This window comes from Palaemon carinicauda, chromosome 33, assembly GCF_036898095.1.
Source record: "Palaemon carinicauda isolate YSFRI2023 chromosome 33, ASM3689809v2, whole genome shotgun sequence".
NCBI lineage: Eukaryota > Metazoa > Arthropoda > Malacostraca > Decapoda > Palaemonidae > Palaemon > Palaemon carinicauda.
In genome coordinates, this window is record NC_090757.1 from 20438920 (window position 1) to 20464551 (window position 25632).

Genomic DNA, 25632 nt, shown 5'->3' on the forward strand with positions numbered 1-25632 from the left:
CAACTAAACAGAAAGCGCCCCAGATTCTCTTCCTCAATCCACCCCCTGGATTGTATTTGATGCCTTGCAACACCCATGGTATCACATGGATAGTTTAGCCCTTTCTCCGTTCTACCATGGTCTGTCGGCTAATATACTGTGTGGGATTATGCTAGGATTCCAGTTGATTTAGATGGTTCCCAGTTGGCCTCATAACGAAAGGTTTTGTTCTGCATTGTCGAGATTCCAAAGGAATTTTCTTGACTATTACTCCTCTACAGGGAAAGTGGGTCCTTCTCTATGATGGATATCATAGACGGATCATCTCTAGACCAGATTGCGAAGTTCTGCTACATGGCTAGGAGAAGCTACTCTTAGTAGCAGCCATAAAAGCTACCGCTCAGACTTGATCATGGTCTTTTGACGGAAAACAATAGAGCTCTCCTTCACATTGAAGAGGCCTAAGCTTGAGAGTGGCTTCTAACAGTTCAGTGGTTCTCAGTAGTGTACCTCATCTTAGCGTTTGAAAAGGCATCAGTCACAGTTCTGACTCTCAAGACTGTCTCAGCTGCTTTATAATCTGGAAAAAATTTATTCAAGTGGAATGATCTCTCTGCCTCAGTCTCCCACTCTAAGAGGTCTAAGATCTCCCTAGTCCAGTACCAGGGCACATAGACGAACTCGGACCCTACAAGGGCACGACCTCAGGTTCAAGCCCTCCACCATCCACCTCTAGGTGAAGCATACATAGAGTGGCAGAGAGAGAAGAGGCTTTTGTGCCCTGTGAGGGTGCTGCAGTGCTATCTGAAAAAAACTCGACACCTTATGTCGGCAACTTCCTTAGCACAGGCAGAACCAAGAAAAAGATGTCAAGAACACGATCTCTTTTGGACTTAGGAAGTCGATCTTTAGATCTTTATGAGTTCAGGCTAGAACTGGAACTCAAAGTCCCGAGCTAGGCCTCACCCTTACTTTCAAGAAGAATCTTGTAGTCGGCCGGATGTTGAAGGTTGGAGTGTATATGCAGCAGATCATCTTCATGTCCTTTATTTTACAGAAGTACCAACAAGTCCCTCGATGCCTTTGAACTTGATGTTGTGGAGGCTGCTCCAGTAGTGCAACAGATGAACACCCCGACACCTCATTAACCAGTGGCATGACCATGCAGGGGGTCAACAGCCCATGTCAGGTGGGAAGTGAGTGAAGAACACAAACGTAACATTGTCAAGGCAAAATATAAGAAATAGGCTTGCAAATATACATACTATGGTTTACCAAGACCCCATCTCTCCCTCATAAGGAAAATTCGGACAAGACCTATCACCAGATATAATAGCTAAAAGCTACAGGGGGCTTAACTGCAGTTAATGAGTTCCAACTGATAGGGAAGGCAGATGCTGATCCCCTAGAAAGGGGAAGGTGAAGAAAAGAAAAAGGCCAATCACCCATTTATCGCAGACTAAAACTGTAACCTCAGTCCTTAAATAACTTTCTATAGTCTTGTGAGGTAGTAAGAGCAGCTACAGTATACCACTTTTTGAGCAGCTACCACAGGGCCTACAAAAAACGTATCTAGGGACCTATTTGTAACATCTTGCAGGTAGTGGGCTGTGAAGGTGGTCTGGCAACTCCATATCCAAGCCTGAAGCACTTGCTTATGCCCCTGACATCATGAGTTCTGGGTCATGCCCTTCCTTATCAAGATGGGGAAAGGATGAACGGCCAGGTCAATGATCAGCCTAATCCAGGAAGAGATTTTAGTGATTCCCTCCTTCCTCTCCCAGTGCTGACAAACAGGTGTTTCATCTGGAGGTAAGCTCCCCATGTACGCCTCGGAGCTCTCACAGGGCACAAAAGCAGCCGATCAGGATCATCAGTTACTTCCAAAAGACTCAAAATCAGAAGGGAAGCAAACCTCGGGTTCGAGACTGCCAGATTCTGAGCCTTTGCAACAAACTCAGGAACAAAGTTGAACGAAACCTGCCTTTATCTCCTTGACTGGGTGATGTCATAGGGAAGACCCCGCATCTCACCGACCCTCTTAGCCAGAGGCCAAGCCGAGCAAAATGACCATCTTGAGAGTTAAATCTGTCAGAGGATAGAATTAATGGCTCGTACGCGGCCCCTTTCAGGGAAACGCAGAACTTCAGTGATGTTCCAAGGAAGTGATCTAACTTTCGACAAGGAGCAGATTTGCTCAAAGCTCTGTATGAGAATAGATATTTCCCGCACAGCAAATATTAACTCCTTTTAGTCTAAAGACCAGAATCAAGGCTGAGCAATAGTTTAAGGCCATCAATGAGCTGAGTTTTTCCTACTGAAGGTAGAGTAAATATTCGGCAATGAAAGGGATAGTGACCCGGAGAAGTGTGACACCCCTTCCAAGACACCAATGACAAAAGATCACCCACTTAGTCAGGTAAACTGAGGATGATGACCTTCTGAGATAATCCCACATCTGTTACAACACTGGTCACAATAACCCCCTCTGAGTGAGATGCTGCATAACCTCCAGGCATGAAGTCATAGAGATTAGACTGATCTGTGGAAGATCTGGATGTGCGGTTGACACAACAGCTCGGAATGGGGAGGCAACTCCCTTGGAGCCTCAGCCAGCAACAGAAGAAGGTACGTGTACTGTTTTGCTGCAGCCAAAAAAAGCATGAGGAATCCTGTCTTCAAGGGTGAGAAGAATATCAGAATGTTCTCGTGAAGATGAAACACAGAGAAGGCCATGAGGAAACCTTGGTATTCATAATGAGTAGATCTCATAGCCCATACAAGTAAATAGAATGATCATAGGTTCCTCTCATGTATCGTAGAATGGAAAACCTGGAACGAAAAAGATGACAGAAGTTCTGAAACTCGAAAGTCATTGAAGAACAGGAGCAAGAGATCCAATCATGAGGTGTCCCCTCATGTGGTGTCCGGACAAGTATGTAGTAGGTCGGTCCCGTAAGAGACTGGTTAAACAAGAGTCCACTTGAGCAGTGACAGACTGTGTGGAAACCAGTGGCTATATGGAGGCCCGTAATCGTGTGTGTGTCAGGTGAACTAATCAGCTGGGACGAGACAGTCTGCTGAGGTCATTATATTCACAATGTTCACTGCCCATGCGCTCCAACATGAGATACAGTACCTTTGGAAATAAAAAAAAAATATATATTAGACGTAACAAGTATATCTATCTATACCAGGTTACACAAGGGAAATGGTTTAACTTGCAGACAGTGGAGGTCAGCTTTGTAGAGTACCGTAGGTGCTGTTATTCTTCGGGGTGGAAGATGAAAAAATGAAAGAGCCAGTCATTCATCCCAGACTTAACCATGGTTAAACTCTACCCTCCCTCATCTGCTACTTGTCTTTTAAGGAGCCTGAGGTTTTAAAACCATTTATTGTGTAGCCACCACAGGATCCATGGAGAAAGTCTCCATGTTCCTGCATTAGCAACTCTCTCGTGGATATAAGAGGTGCCTCAAACTGAGGGCCCTGGGGGAACCCAAACATAGAATAGAATAAGGTCACGTCTTGCAGGAAGTGAGTGGTGAAGGTCGTTTGATGCTTCTACATGGCCGTTTCCAAGGCCTGTGTCAGCGTAGTCTTATAAACGCTAGGGGATATTCCTGCCCCTGATGTTACGAGCTTTAAGTCTCTTTTATAAGAAAGATAAGGATAAGGATTCGATGCTTGGTAAATGACCTTGTGAATCTGAGACAAGAAAGTGTCCTTGGTGATCCTTCTCTCGACTTTCCCGAGCTGACGAAGAGAGCCGACACTCAGGGATGAGCTCTTGTAGTTTCCTTGAGGTAGGGCATACAGTCTCTCTTTGGCATAGTAACTGTTGATTTGGATTATTGGTCATGCTGCAAAGGACTCCCAGACTGAAGGGTTCAGATTCTGGGGTCTAAGCTGCCAGAAACGAGGTCAAGCCTTACTTGCCCCATCGTCATGAATGAGAGACGTTAAGGGTGTCCAAGGGATTCGCCGACTCTCTTGGCCAAAGCCAACACGAGTGGGGGACCTGTCATCAAGGTCAGGTGAACATCTGCTTTCCTGGATCGTGGTCTCCTTTCCAACTAAGGGTCCGTAGGCTCGAAACTCCGTATGAGGGGGAGGGGGCCAATGCCGCCTAGAGGAAAGGTTAATTCCTTTCGGTCTGAAGGCGAGGTTTAAGGACTAGCGGTGGCCTTTCATTGCCAAGACTAAGAGAAGCTTTCCTCCCTAAGGTAACCGAGGAATACCCCTAATGATGGTATCGAGGGGAGGGATACCCGTTCCATGATACCAACTTACAGTCCACTAAGCCTGGATGGCTGAAACCGGAGATCTACAAAGGTATCCTCCAGACATTCTCTTCGCAACCTGTTACGGGAGAGACTCCCTAAGATAGGAGGAGCTGAATAGTCTCCAGGCGTGAAGTCGCAGCCAAGGCACTGCTTTGTGAAAATCACAGCGAAGATACTGCTTTGTGAAAGATGTTCACATTTGAGGGGGTTCTCTCGGGATTTCTGTCGGGAGTTGCAGATGAGTCAACTGGGCGTGATGAGTCTGCTGATCAAGACAAACCTTGCTGGCGAGACTATTCTGATGGCCTGTTCCCAAAGATCAGAGGTGGGGATGGATGAATCCAATTCCCGTAGGATCTATGTCAGTAGGTGAGATGAGTCTTCTAACGACTGTTGATGACAAGGGCTGCTCTGAAGGGCAATGGGAGAGAATAGGCAAACCCAATTCCCATGGGAGGAATCGCCCGGAGGAGAGACCAACCAGAAAAAGAAAGATTCTCTCCCAGATGGGGAAAAGCGGCCATTGTTTGCCGCCGCTGTCGGAGATCCTTCCAGCAAGCAGGAAGATTGCTACATAGTGGCAGGTGGAGGGACTACTCCCTCAGCAGGAGAGTGGATGAATCCCTCTCTTCGCTGGAAGAATCTTCCAAAGGGGAGACCAACAGGTGAAGGAAGTCTTTTCCACGCAAGGTAAAGACACGATAAACATCTGCTGCTGTAGTCGGTGATCCTCCCCACAACGGAAGGGAGAGTTCCAGCCTCTAGAAGAAATCCTCTTGGTTGCACTCTCTATTTCCCATCCAAAAGTTCTAGCTTAAGTTGAAGGTCAACATCAGGTGTTGTCTGAGAAACGAGCCAGAGCTCAAAACGGAGTTCTCCTTGAAGAGGGTGGTACCCCTTCCCTGCAGAAAGGTTACCCCCAGAAGCCAAGTAATACAGCATAGCCACTCCTTTTTCTCTGATGCATCTGGAGGGAGGATTCAATTAGGGATAGGGCCAAGGAAGTCGACTCCTCGGCGGAGATTCCATTCGTCAACCCTCTTCTTGGGTCTGTCTCCTGCCCGGGTCTCATATAAACCCGCGAAATAGGGGAGATCATATTCCTGTTCCTGTTCATGCCCCACATGAAGCTGGATTCGAAGGAATCCAATGCGGGGTGATGAACCCAAGTGAGACGGTAATTTAAGAGACATAACCACTGCTGGCTGAAAGTGCATCTCGTAAAGGGAAGACTCCCATCATCCTCCTCCTAGGATCCCGTCAATCTGTGGAAAATACTTCTGCATGACAACGATGAACGTATCCACGGGTACCAGTTTCTGATAAGGAAACTGGGGTATCTCTCGAGATTTACTTTAATCCTCTGATCTCAGTAAACTCGGGGAGTCTTGGTGGTAATGAAGGTTAGTCATCGAGTCTGTTAGGATCAGTCCATCATACTGAAGTCTTTGGAGAACGAAGCTGATCCTGTCAAACTACAGTAGGTTTACAATAGGGTAAACCCTCTCGAGAGAATTGCTAGATGGTCGAAGATACATTCTATAATCTAGGAGTAAGAGTTCTAGTGGTCGAATGTACCCAGGAAATTCTGTGGACTAACCACTTCTTTGACTGTATGCCTTCTCGATAAACAGAGTTTGAAAAACTAACCTGTTCCAGGAGATGAGGATGGAACTGGAGAAGAGGCTCGGAGACCTCGATGAAAACATATTGTTCTGTCCATAAACGTAAAGGTTAAGACAGACGTCCGAGTGGATGTTCGGAACCCGTACATAAGGAGAGAATCGCCCTCACACTTCCATAGGTAGGAGAAAAGAGAGAAAGGGTATTCTCTATTCTCTTTCCTTGTTGGGGAGAGATGCATACTCCAATCTCATATAAGGGGACCCGTCATGGGACAAACTCCTCAAGGATGAGAAAAAGGGAGTTATCTTTTAGATATGAGCATCGATGATGTCCACAACATCCCTTTCCCAACCATAACCATGAGGCATTTTCTTGGTGACACGAGGATCAGAGAATAATCCATACCCGAGAGGAACAATTACTCATCCCATGGGAGCTAAAACAAACTTGGACTATTTGCTGTGCAGCCACAGCAAGGGCTAATGAAATGGAGTCTAAGGACTTGTAAGTGTAATTTTTAAGGTAGTTATTAGTAAAAGTGGTTTGTCTTTTCCAGACTCCTGCCTTTAGAAACTTAGTTACCAAGTGGTTTTTGCGAAACGCAAGGTTCCGGCAAGCCCACAAATGTCATGTGCAGGAAGGGGAACCCTTTGAGATGCTTTCCCTGAGGGTTTATAAGCCCTCATAATAGTTTCTCCTAACCAGAAAGAAATGGTGCTTCTAGAAAGTTTCTTTTTGAAGCAATTACTAACAGACTGGAGATTCTAGGCCCACGATTCTTTGTTCTTTTCAGGTATCTACGTACTGCTCTCACAGGACATAGTACAGTAACATTTCATCCAGGTCATCAATTACCTCTTTGAAACAAGATCATGAAAATCAAATTTGATATTATTGACTGGAATTTTGGTTTTAGCTACTAATTCGGGAACAAATGACATAGATAGTAATCTCCACCTTCTGGAATGTAACAATATGGGATATACCATGCAGCTCACTCAGTTTTTTGGCTGAAGCTAAGGCAAGAAGGAAGACTGTTTTCAAATCAAGATCTCTATCCAAGGCCTTGTGCATAGGTTTGTACAGAGCTTGTTTTAATGCCAGTAGGACCTTAGTCACATCCCAGGAGGGGGGTATTAATTCTTGAGGAGGGCAAGACTGCTCAAAGCTCCTCATTAAGGCTGAGAATTTCCAAGCATCTGAAAGGTCCAACCTTTTCAATTTTAAAACTTGGATCAAGGCCGAGCAGTAGCCTTTCAATGAGTGACTGATAGGGCCTCCTTGTTCTTTGAAAACACCAAAAAATCTGCAATCAAGGGAATAGTGGCACTGAATTAGGGCAATATTTCCCCTAAGACACCAATCACAGATGATTTTCCACTTTGCCTGTTAAATTTCTGCTGAAGACTTTCAGATGTATCTGCAAAGTTGTTTTGAAAAGCCTTTCTTTCAGAGGAGACGCTGGATAGACATTAGCCGTGAAGGGACAGGCAATAAACTGCTTCATGGAATTTTCTTATGCGATGTTGATGTAGCTGGTTCGGCCATTCTGGAAGCTCTCCATAAGTGCCAGGAGGTCTGAATACCACTCTACTTCTGGTTATTCCATCTTAGGGCCACTAACGTTACACCGACTCCCTTGGATGTTCTTATTCTGTTTAGTGTGACAAACCTGGCATAACGGTTGGAAGGCGTAAAAGTCTATTCCTTGAGTTTGTGATTCAGGTGGGTGGCAAACATGTTTCGAAACGTGGAACTCCAAAAAGTTACGTCTCTTCGCCACTAAAGGAAGCAAAGACCATTCAGAACCAACTGTTGTTCCTTGACAGCTCAGTTAGTCAGCAATGAAGTTTCTCTTCCCAGGGGATGAACCTTGCCAATAGAGGGATTACCTGGGACTGTGTCCATTTGAGAATCTCTACTTATAGCAGGAGAGAGACTACAGCTTGTTTGGAGATTTATGTCACTACCATAGAGTTGTCGCTCATCAACACCATGGCGTGACCTTTCAGAGTCTTTGCAAAGTGGAATAACGCTAGTTGCACATCTTTCATTTCCACGAAGTCTATATGGAAGTTTTTGTCTCCTTCTGACCATAGGCCCAAGATCTGTCTCTTTCCCGGATGAGTGCCCCATCCTTGGCAAGATGCATTTGTGAACAGTATTAGCTGTGGGGGAGGAGCCTGAAGCGGCATTCCTACTAACAGGTTGTACTCGTTCAGCCACAACAGGAGACCTGATATTACCTCCTCTGGTACTTGGAGCATGGTTGCAAGGTGGTCTGGGGTCTGCAACCACTGGGGTTGCAAGGTGGTCTGGGGTCTGCAACCACTGGGACTTTAGGGTCAACTGTACTGAGCGCAGATACATTCTCCCCAGGGGAACGTGCTTCTCTAGAAAGGAGAGGCGACCTGAAAGTTTCTGCAATGACCTGGCTGGCAGGAGGTCTCCTATCAAGACAGTTGCTGCCAAAGTCTTGAACCTTGCTATCCTGTCTGCAGCTGGAAAGGCTTTGGCTTGTACTGAGTCCATGCCCAGATACCTGATGGACTGGTTGGGGACTAGACTAGATTTTTGTAGGTTCAGTTGAACCTCTAACTTTCTGCACAGATACAGTAATAGGTCTCTGTGCTTCAGCAAAAGAGCTCTAGATTCTGCCAAGAGAAGCCAATCGTCCATGTATCTCATGACCCTGAAGCCCATGGCATGTGCCTAAACAAGACAAGGAAAAAGACTCTGGTAAATGCCTGTGGGGCTCTGGACAGGACAAAGCACAGTACCTTAAACTGGAACAGCCTTTCCCAAAAAGGAAACCTAAAGTACTGTACTTTCTTGAGGTATGATGGATAGCGACCTGAAAATATGCACCTTTCAGGTCAACAGTTAGAAGATAATCGTCCTTCATGATGGCCTGAAGCACGGAGGCTGGTGTCTCCATCTTGAACCTTATCAGAAGGATAGAGGTATTCACGAGAGATAGGTCCAGGGTGGGTCTCCAACCTCCAGTCAGTTTCTCTACCAGGAATAGACTCCTGAGGAAGCCTGGAGAGTCAGAATTTCTCCACTGCTTCTTTTGTTAGCAATTTGGCTACTTCCTCTACTAAGAGCAGGTCTTTTTCCGATCCTCTCGTATATGATTGGATCCGATTCCTAGTCAGAGGAGGTAGACAGTCTAGGAAGGGGATCTGATAACCTACACGGAGGACTTCTACCATACAGGGGTGGACCCGTAAGTCTTACCACTTTTGCCAAGAACATTGCAAGTACTGTATTCCCATACTGGTGGTACATTCGGGGAAAAGCCATCCCTATCGTGAACCTCTGCCACCTCGGTTTCTTTGGCCAGAGGGATTACCTCTCAGATGAAAGTTAGCGCTAATGTTCCACCTCCTAGGGTATTGTGACTGTTGGGGAGCGGCCTAAAAGGCAAACCTCTCATTTGTCTTTGAGGTGTAGGTAGCTTGGAGCCACTGCACTGTGAATTAAAGGGCTCTGTCCTAATTTTTCAACCTTTTCAATTGCCATAGTCACGTCTGAGGCCAGAATGAGGGCAGGAGAGTTGTCAGAATTTCTGATGATTGTCGCATCTCTAGGTGACAATCATCTAGAACATCTTACTAGGACAGCGTCAAGTCTCTTAAGAACACAGTTTCACAATAGGAAAACATTCTAAAGAAGGAGAAACTCTAAGGCTTTAGCGCCAGATCTAGAGAGTTCCGTGAAGAGGTTTCTTACTATCTCCAGTGGCCTATCCACGAGAAGCCTCAATAGCTGACATGGCATCTACCTCCATATTTGTAAATTCGGTCCCTGAGATCGTGGTTAGTAAGTTTATTAGATTATCTGACGGAACAGAGGATACCATACCAGGTTAGCCACTTTTAGGTAAATGAGGAGGGGAGGGGGCTCTGACCGGCACCAGAGTTAACATAGAAACGTTCCTGATGCAGCAGAGGTAATGGCAGAAATTTCGATGACCTGCTCCCCTTTAAGGAGTTCTCTTCTGCTGAAATATGACAAATTCGGAGATAATTTGTATTTTTCCTAACCATACAAACCTTAACTATTTACATTGGGTATTACTTTCGGCATAGCTGAAATGGCGAGCCATTAGATTTGAACGAGGGGTAACAACCCCCTCGCTAGTTAGTGAGGGGGTAGGGGAGGGGTAGCTAGCTACCCCTCCCCCCTCACACACCGGTGAACTGGTTCACTTCGCTTAGAGGTAGGACTTCACGGGGGACAGGGCTGGCAGGCAAGTATGTGTAAATAGCTAAGGTTTGTATGGTTAGGAAAAATACAAATTATCTCCGAATTTGTCATTTGTTCCGTAACCGAAATACAAACCACGCTATTTACATTGGGTGACTTAACCCTTAGGTAGGGTGGTAAGTCCCAGCCTTACTGGCTTTGGCTTTGCCCGGGGACTCAAAATCTATGCACTCGAGATAAGGAATCCCTGTACCTCGCAAGTTCCTTGCTCCGCATGGAACGTGCGGCCTACATAAGCTTGTGTGTGAAGGAATGAATTGTGACCCGTCCTAGGAAGTCGACCTAAAGTCCTTAGATGGAGCTCTAGGCTAGGACGTTCCCAATACCACCTCGTCAGGGTATGGGGGACGCGACAGTATTATCCAATACTAGGAACACAAGGTAGCATGGTTTACCTGCAGTGGTTTGAGGTCAGCTATGCAGAGAACCCAGGATGCTACTTTCCCCAAGTGAGGGGAGGATAAGAAAAGAGTAAGGGCCAGGCATACTTTTTCATTCATGTAGACTAAAATCGGGTAACAATGCCCTCAACCTTCTGCTACTTGTCCATTAAGGAGCCTGAGGTTAGACCAGCTGTTGTGTAGCCACCACAGGGCCGATAGAGAACGAGCCTCCTGTGGGTCACGTCCTGCAGGTAGTGGGCTGTGAAGGTTGTTTGACGCTTCCACACCCCAAATGCGTCACTGAGAAGTTTCTCTTGAATGTCAGGGACGTAGCGATGCCTCTGACATCGAGTGATCTAGGGCGACGTGACGGAGGAGGGTCTGGATTCAGGGAGAGGTGGATGACCCTGCAAATCCAAGCTGAGATGGTGTACTTCGTGACCCTCCTCTTCGTCCTTCGTGTGCTCACAAAGAGGGCTTGCACTCAAGGACGAACTGCAGCTGTTCTGTTAAGATAGAGCCTCAGACTCCGTACTGGGCACAGTAGGGGATGGTCTGGGTCATCTGTTACAGAACGGAGACTCGAAATCCTGAAGGAGTCGAACCGTTGGTCCGGAACTCCAGGATTTTGAGTCTTAGTAACAAACTCAGGGACGAACCCGGATGTTACCTCCCCCCATCGCCTTGAATGGGCGACGTCGTGCGAGAGACCATGAAGTTCGCTGATTCGCTTGGCTGAGGCCAGAGCGAGCAGGAACATCATCTTCCAAGTCAGGTGACGATCAGAAGACCTGGTGTAATGGTTCGAACGGAGGTCTCTTAAGAGACCTGAGGACACGAACCACGTTCCATGGGGAGGTCTCACTTCCGACTGAGGGCAGGTGAGCTCGTAGCTTCGTGTGAGTAGTGAAAGTTCCAGCGAGGAAGAAATGTCCATTACCTTCAACCTGAAGGCCAGGCTTAAGGCTGAGCGTTAGCCTTTCACCACTGAGACCGAAAGGCGCATTTCTCCCCGCAAATACACAAGAAACTCCGCTATTGCTGGAATAGTGGCATCGAGAGGAGAGATGCCCCTTCCACGACACCAATCACAGAAGACACTCCACTTCGCCAGGTAGACCCCTGCAGATGACTTTCACAGGTGTTGAGACATCCTTTCCGCAACTTGTTGCGAAAAGCCTCTCCCTGTGAGGAGATGCTGGATAGTCTCCAGACATGAAGCTGATGCGATGCTACGGCTTTGTGGAAGATGTTGCAGTGTGGTTGTTTGAGTAGCTCGTGTCGTGGAGGAAGTTCTCTCGGGAATTCCGTCAGGAGCTGCATTAGGCCCAGGAACCACTCTGCATGATGCCATAGTGGAGCTATTAAGGTCATTGCCAGGTTGACCGATAGTCTGGTCTTGTTGAGCACCCTTCTCATCAGACCGAACGGTGGGAAGACGTGAATGGATGTGCTTCTTTTCCATGAATCTTTTGTATGTATACGTACGTAGTACTGCATCCAATAATATTCTTTGTTGCAAAAATCACATTTCAAATAAGCGTACGAGAGAGAGAGAGAGAGAGAGAGAGAGAGAGAGAGAGAGAGAGACACGCACATCCTACAACAAAAGCGTAAAATAGCGTACGTAAAGCTGTATTATTATTATTGTTATTATTATTGTTGTTGTTGTTAATAAAATTATTATTGTTATTATTATTATTATCATTATTATTATTATTACAGTACTGTACTGTATTATTATCATTATTTATTATTATTACGGTATTTACTTAATCTACGTACGTTCGGTATGCGCGGGGCATCTTCTATGAGTTGGTAACCTACGCATCATAGTACTGTAAGACGGGTTGTGATTGGTTCAAGCGCTGATAGATGACGAATCAGAACTCAAGTTTTGTTATCTAGCCTGTGATTGGTGTTTTGCCATCATCTCCTACCCGCAGCATCTAGGTTCTCGCGGGGCTGGATCGACCACTCTCTGTTACCGCGTATCGCTGCGTAGACGTTCTTAAGTTTGTGAATCTGTGCTGTGTGCGACTTTTTTAAGTTGAACTTTTTGTTACTGTAAATCCTACTGTAATGGCTCCCAAGCGTTCTGCTTCTCTTAAGTCTGGTAGTGAGCCTAAACGCCACCGAAGGCTGATGACGATAGCTGAGAAGGTTACGCTTCTCGACATGTTAAAAGATGGTAGAAGTTACGCGGCCGCTGGGCGCCATTTTGGCATCAACGAATCTACTGTTCGCTATATCAAGAAGGACGAAGCGAACATTAGAAAGACGGCTGCAATCACCTTTAGCAGATCAGCGAAGCGAGTCGTTACAACGCGTAATAAAACGATCGTACGCATGGAAGGTGCTTTAGCTGTGTGGATTGCCGACTGCCGGAAGAAGAACATAGCGTTGGATACGAACACCATCCAAACAAAGGCTTTGAGCTTATATGAGAATTTTGCTGCAAAGGAACCTAAAGACGACGACGGCAACCATGCTGAAGATGATGATGATGCAGATGATCCTCAACCAGGGACATCCACTGATTCCCAGCCTCAGAAACGTTTTTCCGCCAGCAAAGGATGGTTCGCGAAGTTTCAGAAACGCTTCGCCCTGAAAAGCGTTTCCCTGCATGGGGAGTCTGCTTCCGCTGACACTGCCGCTGCTGAAACTTACGTGAACCAGACGTTCAAGAATATTATCGCCGAAGGTGGATACAAGCCGGAACAAGTCTTTAATATGGATGAGACCGGCTTGTTTTGGAAGAAAATGCCGTCGCAAACTTTCCTGTTCAAAGAGGAAGCCAAAGCCTCTGGCTTTAAAGCATTCAAGGATCGCGTTACCCTCGTGATGTGTGGCAATGCTGCTGGATTTTTGCTAAAGCCGGGGCTTATTTATAAGTCGAAAAATCCTCGCGCTTTGAAAAATAAAAATAAGAATCTCCTTCCCGTGTACTGGATTCATAATCAAAAAGCATGGATTACGAAGATGCTGACCTCCAACTGGTTCCATCAGTGTTTTATCCCGCAAGTCAGCAAATATCTCTTAGAGAAGGGCTTGCCATTCAAGATCCTTCTCCTTATGGATAACGCTGGTGGACACGCAACTGACCTGTCGCATGAGGGCATTCAGGTTGAGTTCCTGCCACCCAACACCACGTCATTAATTCAACCGATGGACCAGGGGGTTATCAGGGCGTTCAAGGCCCTCTACACGAAGAACACCTTGGCGGACCTCGTTGCGTGTGTGGATGCTGCCCAAGATGATGAGGATGAAGATTTTAACTTGAAGGCGTACTGGCGGCAGTACACCATAGCCACGTGCCTGCAGAATATTCAGAAGGCACTTCAAGAGATGAAACCTGCAACCGTGAATGCGAGCTGGAAGAAGTTGTGGCTCGATATTGTTTACGACGACAAGGGATTTACTCCGTCGGAAATCCAACACTCTGCAATACGCAAATCTGTGCAGTTGGCTGCCATAATTGGAGGTGACGGATTTGGCGACATGACGACTGAAGACGTCGACGAGTTGTTGGACTGCCATTCCCAGCCCCTAACTGACGCAGACCTCGAAGACCTGACGAAATCGGCAAGTGAAGAAGAGAGTGATACCCAGGAAGAGACCCAAGAAAATGTCGAAGAAACGGGCTTAACATTAGAACGGCTTGCCAAGGCCTGCAACCATGCGAAGGAGTTGAAAGAAATGTTGCAAGAGTGGGACGAGGATATGGTTCGCTCGATGCAATTCTGCAACAAGATCGATGAAGACATGACTCCCTACAAAATGCTCTTGGATTGAAAAAAGAAGCAGCGGCAACAACTTCCGATCACAATGTTCTTCCAGCCTCGCAAAAAAGAGCCAGTTCCTCCTGCTAGTATGCCTTCGGAAGAAATTGAAGAAGTTTCCCAGGAAGAAGTTGAAGAGGTGTCCCAGGAAAAGACACCTCCGTCTGAAGAGACGTAAAATACTACCTGGCTGCACAGTAGAACACATCATCAGCTTCATCATCATCATTTCTACTGTGCAGCAAATTCATCGCCATCATCATTCAAGTTTTTCTTCAACTTCTTTCGTGGTGAGTACAGTAACAATCTTTATTTTTTACTTTAATATTCTTACTGTACATTCTAAAACTGTATTTGTGCCTGTTTTATAGTTTAGTACTGTACGTACTGTATGCATTAAGTTAAAGGGAAGGTTTTAAAAGTCTACATGTTGTAACCTATCATATTTTTTTGTTTAAAATTTACATTTACGTAAGTAAAACAATCTCTCTCTCTCTCTCTCTCTCTCTCTCGTAAATTGTTTTCCTACTTTGCTACGTACAATACTGTATAAATTATATTTGTAAGGTAACATATTTTGTAAATGCTTTTACTGTAAATACTGTATGTACTGTATCATTATTTATCACTATCATCATGCGCGTTAAATGCCTTGTTTGTTCTGAGCGTACAGTACTTTATGACGCCGTCGTTTCAGGCGGCGTCATAAAGAAAAACATTTCATTTGGAAGTCCTAAGAAAAATACGTAAACTAAAACATTGGTAATAAAAAAATCATAATACAGTACTGTATAATCAATATAATCGATGCAAAAACTAACCTATACATATACAGCTGTATGTGTACACTAAATGAGTTTGTTTCTTCATTATGATCAGAGATGAACGTAAACAAAACATTGGTTGCCATTTTTTATCGTGCTTTTTAGGTGTTTAGGAAACGCATGATATAAAATCGCCTTTAATATTTGTGCCTGTTTTAGTTTAGGGTGCTGTAGTACATGCATTAAGTGTTCTGTACATTAAAGGGTGGTTTGTTAACAGTACTACGTACAAGGGAAGGTTTTAAAAGTCCGAATATACATGTTAAATAAATAAGTAAATATGATGTCACTACTTCGCGGATTTTCACCTATCGCGCCCGCGTCTGGAACCTATCTACCGCGATAAACGAGGGTTCACTGTACAGTGGAAGCTTGAAGTTCAAGTCTGTCACGAACAGGTCCACCGTCGGGGAACCCCACAAAGTCAGGACTTTGTTGGCTACTAGCGGATCCAAAGACCACTCAGTACTCACTATCTGCAAAGCTCTGCTCAGACTGTCAGTGAGCCGATAGTGGAATCGAGTGGGCTTCGGTCCATCTCAGTATCTCTACTGCAAGATGGGATAGCTGTTGCGAAAAGGTACCTCCCTGCTTATAGATATAAGCCACTACCGTGGAGTTGTCGCTCACGACCACCACGGAGTGGGCCGCCAAGATCTGTTGGAATTGTTGAAGTGCCAGATATATGGCCTTCATTCTAGCAGATTATGTGGAGTCACTTTTCTGATTCTGACCAGAGGCCTGAGATCCTGTGGTTCAGAACGTGGGCCCCCCACCCTTCTTTTTGAAGCGTCCGAAAACAGCATCAAATCCGGGAGGAGGACGAGAAGATCCACTCCCATTCGAAGGTTTCCCTCCGTCCCCCACCATTGAAGGTCTGTCTGTTCCACAGGACCCATAGGAACCAGAATGTCCGGGGAATCGAGGCCTTGATTCCACCGGGACTTGAGCCGCCATTGCAGGGATCTCATCCTGAGGCGGCCATTTGGAACCAGACGGGCCAAGGAGGAAAGGTGTCCTAGGAGACGTAACCACGACTGGGCTGGAAGTTCTTCTCGTCTGAGGAACGGATCTGTGACCCTCCTCAGCCTTGCTATTCTGTCGTCTGACGGAAAGGCTTTGTGGAGATTGGTGTCCAATATCATGCCTAGATATACCAGTCATTGAGATGGAGGCAGAGAAGACTTCTCGGGATTTGCCATGATCCCTAGATCTTGGCAAAGTCCCAGAGGCTTGTCTCGGTGTCGAAGAAAAGTCGACTCCGAGTCTGCCAGGATAAGCCAGTCATCCAGATAGCGGAGATGGATGCCGATCCTGTGTACCCACGAAGATATCAGGGTGAACACTGATGAATACCTGGGGTGCTGTGGAGAGACCGAAACACAGCATTTTGAACTGGTAGATCTTGTTGTCTAGGCTGAACCTTAAGTACTTCCTGGAAGACGGATGGATTGGGTTCTGGAAGTACGCATCCTTCAAATCCAGTGTACACATGAAGTCTTGCGGTCTCACTGCAAGTCTGACCGTGTCTGCTGTCTCCATGCTGAACGGAGTTTGTTTGACAAACTTGTTCAGAGATGAGAGGTCGATGACGGGTCTCCAGCCTCCAGACACCTTTTTTACGAGAAAGGACCGACTAAAGGAGCCTGGGGAGCCGTTGACCACCTCCTGGAGAGCCTCCTTCTTGAGCATATAGTCTCGAATTCTGCCCGAAGGGCTAGCCCCTTTAGCGATCCATGGCAAAGGCGCTCAACGCCACTAGATTCGCTGTCAGGGGAGGAAGTGACGTTAAGAACGGGACGCGATATTCCTGACTGATCACGGAGATCGTCCAGGAATCGGACTAGAGTTGCTGCCACCTGAACGCGCAACTTGCCGGCATCCCCCCCCCCACTGGTGGACATGCAAGGGGATTGCCAATCCTAGTGCTTGCGGCCTTGGCCGCTCCCTCTAGGATTCTTGCTTCCCCTGGAGGACTTTCAGCCCTTCTTGTCTTTGACAGGAAAGGGCTACTGCTTGGACACGTTCGTCTTTGCTGCCGCTGCCGGTTTCGTCGTCTTGGATTGGCGAGGTTGTTGAGGTGCTGGAGGTTGTAGGGCTTATATGTAAGAGCCCTTTGGAGAAAAGAATCATGGTTCGATTTCCTCCACCTCTCAGCTGCCTGTCCTGCATCCTTGGGCTCAAACAGACTTTCCAAAGATGGAAGAGTATCTGAGCTTGCACGTATCCACGGCTGGGACACTCGAGTGGAACCTCTCGGCCACCGCATCACGTCGTTTCAAGATCGAGTTTGCCCACAAGTTCGAAACTATGTGGGCCAGAAACTCGATGGAACGTGTGCCCGAGAGAAAGAAAGTCTCCAGGGCTTTTCTTGATGCTCTCCTTGGACAGATGCTCGGGCCGCAGCAGGATGCCCAGAGACCTTAGCCAGACATCCAGCCACGATGTGGCCTGTATGGCGCACTTTGCGATCTTCTCCTGACTCAGGATCTCTGTTGCCGAGAATGTCACCTGCAGGCTAGAGAGTCTCTCAAGAGAGACTCCCCTGGTAAGCTCTTCCACGGAGTGGTGCTCTGAATCATGCTGCTCTCCTCCTGGTGAACTGGCAGCAAAGTCTCCTATCCCCAAAAGCTCAACTTGGGGGAACTCTTAGTCCTTCGATTCCCTCCAAGGAGGGAAACGTAACTCCAACAAAGAAGTCTGAGGGCTCTTCTCTCAATAACACATGACGAATCTCCTGCTCGAGGTGGGGTTTCTCCCATTGGTGCGGTGGGAGAAGGTTTCACCTTGGCCAGCGCGCTCGCGCGATGGGAAAAACCCAGGGGGCGCGCGCGAGAGACACTGGCGCTCGCGCGATAGGAAAAACCCAGGGGGCGAGGGCGAGAAACTGTTGAAAACACTCTCGTGCGGGCGAGCGTGGGGGCACGTGAGAGACATTATAGGGTGAGCAGGAATCAGATTGAAGAGCCCATGAAATATGTCGGTGCGTGCGCGCGGCTGTCAGCGTGCACGCATACGAGGTTGTTGGAGCTTGAGGATCGCCGGCGCTTGTGCGCGAAAGAAGATTGACAGTGCTAAAGATCGTCGGCGTTTGCGAGCATGTACAAAGATCGTCGGCGCTAGCGCATGTACAAAGATCGTCGGCGCTAGCGCATGTACAAAGATCGTCGGCACTAGCGCATGTACAAAGATCGTTGGCGCTAGCGCATGTACAAAGATCGTCGGCGCTTATGCGCGTACGAAGATCGTTGGCGCTTATGCGCGTACGAAGATCGTCGGCGCTTGCGCGCTTAAGAAGATCGTCAGCGCTAGCGTGCCATCAGCACTCGCGCGCGTAAGAAGATCGTCGGGGCTTGCGTGCCAAAGAAGATTGTCAGCGCTGGCGCGCAAAAGAAAATCGTCGGCGCTAGCGCGCGTACGAAGATCGTTGGTGTAGGAAGATCATCGAAATGAAGGGACAGCTGGAACAGTAGGAGAGCGCTTGCGCGCAGGTAAACGTTGGCAGTCAGGGGATACCTGGCACTTAAGGGACTTACTCACAGTGTGAGAAAGCCCCCTTTGCCCTGAAGGAACCGGTGCCTGTTGGATAACGGGGTGCGTAGGCGCCCACAGCGTCAGCAGCCAGGCACGGAGACGGCAGGTCAGCAGGTCTAGGAGATGGTGAACTGCGGAGAGGTCCCGAACAGCCGGCTGGTCTGAACAGGAACAGTTCTCCGAAGAGGGATCTCTATGAGAGGCCTCTCTCGCAAACGAGAGAGGTGAACACTTCGTAGAAGAGACTAGAAGACACTGATGATGGCGGCCCTTAGGGCCGTTGGATCAGCAAGCTCACCTATAAGGAGCAATCCTCTGAAGAGGAGTCCTTATGAGTGGCCTCCCTCGCGAACGAGAATGGTCACAAGATTGATCCTGCAGCTGCTCAGCCCCTTGAGCATAGTTGCAGGCGCGACCGATCAGCCCCAAGAGCATAGTCGCACGAAATTCCATGGTCCGGCCTTGCAACCGCTCAGCCCCTTGAGCATGGTTACAAGAGCGGTCGCTCAGCACCAAGAGCATAACCGCCCGAGGACCAGGGAAATCCATCCAAGAATTATTAAGGTAAGAGAAGTCCCCCCCCTCCCCCGCATGGAAAAAAATGACAAATTCGTAGATAATTTGTATTTTTCCTAACTATACAAATCTTAGCTATTTACATGGAGTAATTACTTCGGCATAGCTGAATGACGAGCCATAAAGTTTAAACGAGAGTTTCCTACCCCACCGCTAGTTAGCAGGGGGGGGGGGGTAAGGAGGGGTAGCTAGCTACCCTTCCCCCCTCACACACACACCGGTGAATAGCTCACTTTACTTAGAGGTAGGACTTATCTTGGGGGACAGGGCTGGCGAGTGGGAGACTGCACGCGAAGGCATGCTGGCGAGCGCTGACGAGCAGGGGAAGAAATGAACTTCCCTACTGTGCCCAAATCAGAAGATCGTTGGCGCAGAGAACGCTAGCGCGCAGGTGAACAATGCTGCGTAGCAGGTTGAAGGCGCGCTTTAACAGGTACCTCCTTCGTAGAAGTGTGCTTGAGCGCAGGAGAGCACTGGCGCGAAGGTGAGCGCTGGCGCGCAGGTGAGCGCTGGCGCGCAGGTGAGCGCTGGCGCGCAGGTGAGCGCTGGCGCGTAAGGGACGTATGTGCAAGCTCGCACATACGCCCTTGTTGCCCCGAAGGGACCATTGCCTGTTTCACAACAGGATGTGTTGGCCCCCACAGCGCGTCAGCAGCCAGGAACGGCGACGGCAGGTCAGCATGTCTGACGGGTGGAAGGTCAACGTGTCCTTTGTAAGGACGACCTTCCACCGAAGGGGATCGCGAACGATCTACAGAGAGGTCCAGGGTTGTAGCTGGGAAAGTCGGAGAACGATGGCGAGGTTCCTCTGCGGCAGACTGCGGAGACGATGAACCGAAGAGGCGCCTCCTCACACCCTTGTGAGATGAAGGAAGGCGGGCTTTACGCCTTGCGCGCCCTCTGGGGGCCGTGGGGTAGGCGGTCTGACCATCAGCAGTCCTCCAAAGAGGACTGTGAGGGGGAGAATCACCGACAGGAGAGACCGTTGGACTTAGTTCCTCCCTCGAAGGATGAGAAGAGGGAGGAACTAAGCCTTCAGCTACAACAGGTTGATCAGGAGCATAGGTCTGAGATACCACATCGGAAGCCTCTGCCACCACAACGTCGACGATAGACAGAGGATCAACCACTGCCAAAGTCGGCGATTGTTTGACAGCGGCCCCCAACCGGATCCTGTCAAAACAAGGCTTCCTTGGAGGGCAAACCCTCAAGCCCCAAGGAAGACCAAAGCTGAAATAAATCATTATTAGACGTATAAAGATTTAAATCTTCCCTCGGGGGAGGAGGAGGAGCTGTCTCGCTATGGGAGGCAACTCCCTCTCCCGAACCCCGAGATCGGGCAACAGAACTATGGCCTACGCTACCACTCAACAGTTTCTCGGAAGAAACCGATCGAGCGGGAGCTTCGGAGGAGGTTTGGGCAACGGATGAAGAGCCCTTAGGATTTTCTCCTTTCAAAGAAACCTTCGAATGAGAAATATCCCGTTTAGATTCTTCTTCCGTCGCCGAGAAAACCTCTCCCACTGGGAGGTAGACCACTCCCTACACTCACCACACTTATTATTTCTATCACACCGCTGGCCCCTACAATAAGGACAAAGGGTGTGAGGGTCCGTATCGACCGCTGACATAAACGTACCACAAGAACGGTCGGGTAATCCAGGACACTTTCGCATGATAGCAGAGGCCAACTTCAAACACACTTGTAAAAGGAAAAGCAAAAAGCATTAAATGGCTGTCAGAAAGGCAAGGGTGAAAGCAGACACGTCCGACTACCACCTGAGCCGAGAGCAAAGTGAGCTCAAGCACAGGTGTGTGTGAGGGGGGGGGGGGGGTAGTAAGCTACTCTCCCTACCCCCCGCTAACTAGCGGTGGGGTAGTAAACCCTTGTTAAAATTCTAATGGCTCATCATTTCAGCTACGCCGAAAGTAATAACCCCTATTAAATAGCGTGGTTGGTATGTCAGTTACGGAACAAACAGGTTTTTGGGTGGGGAATGAATTAAAGAATCCATTTTAATGGCACTTATAGAATTAGCAATAAACACAGCCACCAGCTAACCTAAACAAACTACCTAACCTAACCTAGTAGCCTTACTGTTACCTAGCAGAGGGGGGAAACCCCCCTCCCCTACACAGCCATATTAAATATAAGACAGCCTAAAACCCTTTGTGTACTTACTTGGGTTGGAGGGTAAAGGTGAGCTGCACCTTTTCGACTCAATACCCAATGCACAATAACCTCACAAAAATGAATGAACACCAATCATTAATAATTTTGTGCGAAATTCTCAATTCATTTTCAACAAATTTATAACAAAATTTAACACCAACATAATTATATACAAGTAACAAATTAGATTCTATATCTAAATGAGACTTTTCAAACCAAGTTCCCTAAGAAAAAGGATACGTAAAAACTAAACCTTTTTTTCAGTTTCTTCTTGTTTTTCAATACAACATGTCTGTCACACCGGAATGCTTTTTTGTTAATATCCAATGGCATTTAGAACCACAGGTGGGGAAAATAGTGTAACTTTCACTTTTAATAACACCGTAATCTTGGCAGCACTTTATTCTTCTTTCGATGTTACCACAATAATGCAAAGCAAAATCCTTGTGTGATCTAAATAACAATTGAGACAAGAACTTGGGAGAAAATCCACAAAAATTAATGTTAAAGTACAGTATATGGTAAATGAGAAACCGCACCAGAAGTTGCAGGTTCACACGTCTCCATGGCTCTCAAAAGACTGAAAAATTAGCGGTGGAAATTGCGGGAAAAGTTTCGAAAAGTGTTCAGTTTCCTAGTAAAACTGTCACCTGATTGGGTATTCAGGTCCTGTGATTCTAGTTTTATTAAAGTTCTAGTCCTAAGTAAAATGTGGATTATCATCATTGGTTAAAAACTACAATGTTTGGGTGACGTCTTGCTACGTAGAATACAATCGATGATGTAATAATGACAATCTATGTTTTAAACATACAAACGAACAAACGAGAGCTCAGTCTGAAGAGGAATTTGGGAGTTATGAAGTCAAGGGACTTCAGGTGGGTCAAATTTAATTTTGATTTTTAAACCATTTCTAGACCTAGCGCCACTTACAATTATACATCAAACGAAACCTTGGACTAACCTCTTTTTAGTGAAAGTATTTAAATTTGATACTTGCTGGCGAAGCTATTGTATAGAATTACCGTATTGTTTTCTGATTAATCATCCAACAGTAATGTGGGAACCACAGGTGGGAATCGTGGTTTATGGTGGGATAAAATGATTATTAACATATTACAGCAGATAATAACAGCAGAAACCACAATAAGAAAACAGGAAAAAAAAAATGGTTTTTCATGCAAAATTAAGAGTTAAACCACACCTACGGACTAACTGCCGCAGTTAGGCATATCTCTCAACCCCGGTTTTCTTCTAAGCCCCATTTTCTATCAAATGCAAACTTCTCTAAATTTAACTTTGTCTGATTTGGACAGGGAAACAAACATAAGGACACTAGATTACCTCATCTTCCCCACCTAACCTAACATATAAGCTGTATTTGCAATACGATGAACACTTAGAAAGGAATCGACAGAATATGTAATGGAACGCCAAATTTTCTCTGCGTCATTACTATTACTTGATTCTGATTAATAACTTTTTTATGACTGGCAAAAACAAAGTTAATTTAAATAGAATATAATTTATATTTTAGGTTGTATTGAACGTAATTGTTAACGATAAGTAGCAGAAAACCATAAGTTGTAAGCTATGGTAGTCGACCCGCCAAAACTCAAAATCTATGGATTTCCGTAAGCGGTATTATCAAAAACGTTCTAAACACCTATAACACCATATTCCCATTTTATAAAGCTGTACAATATATTGTTTTGATATAATTTACTGATAATGCATTTTGTTTTCATGCGTTTTACCCGAGAAATGTTACAACATAAGTGATGTTCGGGAGTCTAACGAAGTTTAACCATTTTGTCTTCCCTATATTATTTTAATGTTATAAATCTTGAACTTCTGTAGTTTTTCCTTATTTCATTTCCTCACTAGGCTATTTTCCCTGTTGGAGCCCTTGGGCTTATAGCATCCAGCTTTTCCAACTAGGGTTGTAGCTTAGCAGAACCCGTGTAAATTACACTAAATGATATTTTCAATAATAATCATCTTGTTCCTAACCTATACACGTTTGAACAAAATGTCCCGAGATTTGATTTTAAAATCTAGGTTATGGAAATTGATACTCAATTTTTTGTCTAATATTTAAAAAAGAAAGTAAGGTGCTAAAGAAAAAATTGGGAAAACTATATAAGATGTCCTTTGGTTAAGTAATCAAAGTCTAATGTGAATTTATAAGAGTATACCATGAAATTATTTCCATTTTCTTTAAAGCGTGACACACAAAATAAATAACACACACGCTATCGTATTAATCTATCGATAACAATAATAACAATTAAGAGAAACCTTTATCTGCCAAAAAAAAAAAAAAACAGAAATCCATTGTAGGGTTAGCATAAACAATCTAAAATATACTCAAAATAAGAAACCCAAGTTAGGTTAGGCTACCCTAAAATACGAACCTCTTTAACCTTATCCCTTCGTTGTCTGGCTATTGGGTCGGCATCCTCGCCCCCCTGGACCACCATAGACGACGACCCTCCCTTAAGGGCGCCGCCGTCACTCTGGAATCCTGCCCTGATATCATTGCTCTCGACGGCCTCCTCCTCCTCCTTCAGCACCTTCACACTCTCGTCTATTTGACCGGCTGCTGCGTTTACCTTATTGACGGGCGTCGCACTCACTGTCAAAACGACGGGCTTTTCAATGACCCTCATATTCCTCAACTCCTCGTCATTGTTAATTTTTTCCATCAACCTCTGCTTATCGTCAGTGAGGTGGATGTCATTGGGGTTGACGACGTTATGATAGACGCCTTCGTGTTTTCTTATGGGGCCCAACTCGCCCGAATCGGGCGGCGGGGGCGGCAGGATGAGCTCTGGTCCAGCTTTCTGCATCTGTTTGTACACTTTGTAAACGTGATCTACTTTGGTGCTTAGGCCTCCCCTGAGGTCGGGGAGGAAAAATATCGGTCCTATACATATGAAGAGAAATGTGAGGCACACTAGAAATATCAGCACTTTCTCTCGCGATCTGAACACTCGTCTAAGTAACCACGAGCCATTTCGTTTGTTATAGAGAGGTATAACACCGCCAAAGGCCATCGTTTGGCACTCACTTACACTTACTACATTCAGGCGATTACTGAGAGAAATCGACACAAATGGAATCTAATGGCTCGGCCAGCTGGTACGACCACAGAAAACGGATTCTCTTCGAATTTCTTCGAGGGTAACTATAGTAAACGACGTTTTATGAATAAACGCATTTTGAATGGTTATTTTGAATTAAATACTGGATTGGTAGAAAGTAGTTTTAAAGAAAATAAGACAACTGTATCAAAATAAGGAGCAATTGACGCTAATATTATCGTAGAAGTTCTGCAAAGACTAGGAAGAGTATGAAAATTACATACGCTAAGCACCAATCAGGAGCTGACAACATTACGTTTTCATATTTCTTCGTCGTTTCTTTTTTTTTAACGAAAAAAAAAACCGATGGTGAATTTGATTATGATGGATTTCATCTTGTTATTTAATAATGATTTACTTACAATAGTATTTAGAAAAATGCGTTTTTTTTACTTTTTTCTTACTCTTTTTAAGTTGAAATTAAAATTAATTTCAGATATTTTAATGAGTAAGACATTTTGAATATAGACTGTCCTTTCTTTTAATTATGAATGTATGATATGTAATGGACAGAGTGAATCTAGTACCCACCGTATGAACTTCCGTTTTTCGTAATATCATTTGTTTCACATCTCATGATTAAACATCGTCATTCCTGAGATATATTTTGCTTTTACGTATCCATTTCTATTATAATTACGCTGTCAGTGTTGGCACTATCTAACAATTCAATACGATGAACAAAACTTCATTTGATAATGGATATGTGCATTTATAAGTTGTTGTGTAGGCTGGCTGAAGTACAAGAGACTCTTCTTATCATTGAAAGTTGTGAGAAATTTTGCACTGCTAATGAGTATCTTTTCATAAAACTGATAACACTGGTAATTTATTGCATTTCTCTCCCTAGTGTCTACTTGGTATCAGGAAGAACCTGAAATGAGAGTAATTAATTTTATTTGACCCTCACTGTGACCTTTTCTCATAACATCTGCAGGCTTCCAATCTATATTGTAACTTACTAATAATTGGTTTTATACGTTATGTTGAACGACCCTCGCCCAATTTCATTTTTTAATAGCAGCTGGTCTACACTAATGTAGACTTACCC

The 25632-nt window shown here is 45.8% G+C and overlaps 2 protein-coding genes across 3 annotated transcripts in view; both read right to left on the reverse strand.

Annotated features, from left to right (window-relative positions):
- The window catches only part of alpha-Man-Ia (alpha-Mannosidase class I a), an 89651-nt gene extending 65060 nt beyond the window's left edge, over positions 1 to 24591 (reverse strand). Inside the window, exon 1 of one of the 2 annotated variants that reach the window (XM_068356805.1) lies at positions 23853 to 24590. In XM_068356805.1, the coding sequence (XP_068212906.1) occupies positions 23853 to 24494 (642 nt within the window). In that variant the 5' untranslated portion in view covers positions 24495 to 24590. Of the gene's footprint in view, positions 1 to 23852 lie in introns of both variants that reach the window. The other variant, XM_068356804.1, reaches the window with a different exon arrangement.
- Mpv17 (Mitochondrial inner membrane protein MPV17) overlaps positions 1 to 25632 on the reverse strand; it is a 509363-nt gene that overhangs the window by 438368 nt on the left and 45363 nt on the right. The gene's annotated exons all lie outside the window — the stretch shown is intronic.